This window comes from Nicotiana tomentosiformis, chromosome 10 (assembly GCF_000390325.3).
Source record: "Nicotiana tomentosiformis chromosome 10, ASM39032v3, whole genome shotgun sequence".
Lineage (NCBI taxonomy): Eukaryota > Viridiplantae > Streptophyta > Magnoliopsida > Solanales > Solanaceae > Nicotiana > Nicotiana tomentosiformis.
This window is the reverse complement of record NC_090821.1, coordinates 50,090,728-50,094,655: the sequence shown is the minus strand read 5'-3', so window position 1 is coordinate 50,094,655 and position 3,928 is coordinate 50,090,728. Positions and strand designations below refer to the sequence as shown.

Here is a 3,928-nt window from a genome sequence, read left to right as displayed (position 1 = left end):
AAAAAGTAAAAATAGATTGATAGATAACTATTTTAGTTATATTAATTAGAGGAATAAATCGAGTTATTAAAAATTAATATGACAATAAAGAAATAAATTTATCAATAATAAGAGATAATTATATAAATAATATACTATTATATATAGAGAAATAGTAATTTTGGGGCCCTTAAAATTTTGGGGCCTAAAGCAAGTGCTCACTTGCTTTAGGGTCAGGCTGCCCATGAGTACTATATCCTTATAGTAGTAAGGTCTTATGTCATTATTTGTGGTCAAAGTGTGGGTCAGGGCGAGAAGTTGATAATTGAATTCGATTTTGACCATTATTTTCATATCCGTAATAGTGCGATAAGAAGGCCCGGAAATGTGCACAACGACAAAACGACCTTATGTCTGTTGCCCGTGGATCCTTTATTCATACTTATTCAATTGGAAGTATTGATCCAATTTCAAAATTATATTTTATAATTTCATAATCCAATTTTTCAATGTCTAAGATAAGAAAAAACGAAGCGCTCTCTTGCTTTCCCTTGATTCTTACCGAAGACAACCCTCTATGGCTGAGTATTACATTTTGGTGAACGTATAGGCGACCATTTAGAACTCAATATTGCTGAGTGTTCAGCGAAGTGAGTGTAGCTCTTTGAAATTCAGAGACATACGTAGTCTCAATTCATCTCCTCAGACAACTCATCATTTATTGATTAGCATGAGAAATGTCATTTTGAATCCATGTGAAACCAAATTCCAGGCAAATAAAACACAGAATGCCATAACTAGCATCACATTTCCATAGCTGGCTTTAGATTATTTTCATTCATGACACTTACATAACTAGAAAAGTTAAGTCTACTTATATTTTCTGCTGGATAAGATTTTATTTTACGTTTTATTCAGAAAACTATGGATAGTTTCTCTCACAGCAGATCTTTATGCCCCAATGAGATAAGCATCAAGGTCCTTGAAGTTTTTGACAGCAAAATCTTTGATGAGTTGAGGCTCAGGAACTTCATCACTAGCCTTTTCGAATTCACAGCACCACTTCACCAAACTTCCATCTCCCTTTGGAGATACAGTGAGGCTGCCCTTGAAACTTTTGTAGTATTTCATGGTTTCCCCATCAATAACAGAGTACACCACTGTCTTATTTCCCTCATCAACTGACTCAATTTTCTCTTTTGCGAACGTAACCAATGGGGATCCTGTAGCAGACAAAAGCACAGTGTTATCGTCACATATCGATCAGTTTAATCTTCATTCACATTTAATTCATGATCCTAGAGAGAATCTATTTCGGTTCAATATTGTTAACCTATTATACTACATAGATCAGTTACACGTAGTTGTCATTCATGTGACCTGTTGTTGAAACCTGTGAATTGCATACATAAAAATAGAAAACTCCAAGTTCGAGACAGAGTTCTAGGAAACATTCTTGGTGTCCCTAATTCAATTCTTTCGAATTCACTGTATCCTTTTTGAGTTCTAAACCACCCCTCCCTCTCTTCCAATCCGCCCCAATTACCGACAAAAAGGATTTGTTTAAGCCGCTTCATTTCTTTTGTCCCAAGTCTCTTCTTTTTTTCCAAGTCGTTTTTCTTTTAGTCCGACTTCCTTTTTTCGTAAATTTCGGGAATATAAGGAATGAGTTCAACTTCTATATAAAGACAGTATAAAATATCAAAATCAGGTTAGCTAATATAGATAACAGTTCCACAACAACAAACTCGGTGCAATTCCACGAACGCAGATCTTAACCCCTACCTTGTGAAGGTAAAGATGCTATTTCCGATAGACCCTCAGCTCAAGAAATAGTGAAAAAATAGCAACAACAAGGTAATAGGGTAACGGAAGCGAATGACACAACATGTAATAATAAAGAACCAGGAATAAGACAGATAACAGTTCATAAAAGTGAAATTAACGACCTAGAAGATACGACAGGTTATCTATGGCAATAGATTAAATTACACCAAGATATAAACCATGAAGTAGCTTATTACTGTTTACCTTCAGCATAGTTGATCAAGCGAACTGAACCAACAGACTTGCCATCACCTTCAACAACTTCAATGCTCTTGTATTGATGAGGGAAAGCCTTAGGGAAGAGATTTGTGGAGTCCCTAATGCTATTCCAGAATTTGTCTGCTGGAGTTTTCACCTCAACTTCAACATCAATCTTTCCTTTGGCTGCCATTTTTCAACAACAAAAGCAGAATTAAGAACTTTGTAAATAAATTGAGAGACAATATTGATTGATGGGATGGAGCAAAAGTAGTTTCAGAATCAGTTACATATATAGTGAGTGACCTGTCGGTGAATATTGTCTTGTTTTCATTTAAATCTTAGCTACCTTCTGCTACCTGTATTACTCCTTGGTTACGTTAATTACAAACATACGAGTGCAGTTGAATGTTATATGCATTTACGGTGAAATTGTATGAGGTAGTTGGTGAATGCATTAAACACGATCTCAGTATATTGAAGATGACGATATATTTGTACTACTAATCAAAAACAATTTCACTTTGATTCTTGTTTGTACTATACATGACGAAATAAAATACAATACATGGTTCAAAGGTTGATTTTTTTTTTTTTCCTTCTGCTTTGTTAGTTTATACTACTTCCGGTCCTTCTTATCTACGACTACGACTACTAGTATCTCTTTTAGCTAATCAAATTTGTTCCACACCATTTGTTATTTTAAAAAGATTAAGATGGCATTATTTTTTTTTTATCAATTGGCCATCTTGTTGCTTTAAGAAGACGTATAGTCATTAATTTTTCATTTAAAGAAATTTAGTCAAATATCTCTTATAATGTGCCAAAACTTTAAATGCCAGATATAAATGTTCGGATGTAGTATTGCTTTCTGGGGCGTCAATATAATGGCTGCAATTGATGATTTTTCTAAAGTTAGTGTGTTTTGGTGGATGCTGGTTAGAACTTTATCATATATAGGCCAATTCAATGGGTGGCAAGTTGCTGTTAATGATGCCGAAGAAGCAGTTGCAAGTTATTGACAGTAAATGATGAGTAGAATTTTGCAGTTGGAAGGTGTATAGGGTTAAATTGGCTTATATTAAATGATCGAATGATAGGACAACACGTGGAATCAGAGACAGATGAAAGAGAAATCAAGTGAGAACCAGGACTGGGAACATCAGCAGTAGTTGGGACCGGACAAACCCCGAAGGAAACATGATTAACGTGAGCGGCTTGAATGTTTGTCACCAGATGACATTTAATGAAGAATATTCCCTAATATTAAATAGGCTGCCGTTGTAGAGAATTTTGGTATTTATAGTCTGCCGTTACATATTCATCAATGACCTCCTTTATTGTCATTTAAGAGGGGATTGATCATAGGATCTTGTTTCCTAGGTATAGCTATAAATAGTAACTTCAACAGTCATTGTAGGGACACAAAATCTCTGGCAAAGCTTATGCTACACCTAATTCTCAAGCTAAATAATACAACTTTTGTTTGATATTACTCTTACTTCTGTCCTTGGAAGCACTGCTCCCTGAGCTAGGCCTGCCATTTCCTTTTTTTTTTAACGTTAAGTCTTATTTTTAATCTAATTTATTTATCATTTTGGATAAATCCGTTCGCTTGTCTATAAACACGTAACAAATTCAACTGTACCGTTTTGCGGGTAAACAGTTTGGCACCCACTATGGGGCTTAGACAGTTGCATAATTGAGTTGATCCTTGCATCTATTACTAACCTTTTTGACTCTTTGTTTCATAGCAAAAATCGAAAATGGTAGCTAAAGACATCAACATCGCACACAAAGTCGAGGCGCACAAAAATCTGCCTCAACATGAGAATTCAATCAATGAAACCCGCAACGAGGGGGACGTGGCAACCCCGATCCATGGCAGATAATATCCCAGATATGTGCGGGAGCCAACTCCCGA

General features: G+C 35.5%; 1 protein-coding gene across 1 annotated transcript; it reads right to left on the bottom strand.

Annotated features, from left to right (window-relative positions):
• Window positions 1-672: 672 nt before the first annotated feature.
• LOC104119262 (MLP-like protein 423) lies at window positions 673-2,336 on the bottom strand. The gene is made up of 2 exons (XM_009630712.4): window positions 2,011-2,336; window positions 673-1,202 (listed from the first exon to the last, which is right to left on the bottom strand). Exons 1-2 carry the CDS (start codon window positions 2,195-2,197, stop codon window positions 931-933), a joined length of 459 nt encoding a protein of 152 aa, XP_009629007.1. The 5' UTR covers window positions 2,198-2,336; the 3' UTR covers window positions 673-930.
• Between the last annotated feature and the right edge of the window lie 1,592 nt (window positions 2,337-3,928).

Excerpts from the sequence above, each read along its gene's own strand:
- LOC104119262 (XM_009630712.4), bottom strand. The coding sequence starts at position 2,197 with ATGGCAGCCAAAGGAAAGATTGATGTTGAAGTTGAGGTGAAAACTCCA. Across the intron at positions 1,203-2,010 it reads CTTGATCAACTATGCTGAAG|GATCCCCATTGGTTACGTTC; the intron begins GTAAACAGTAAT and ends TGTCTGCTACAG.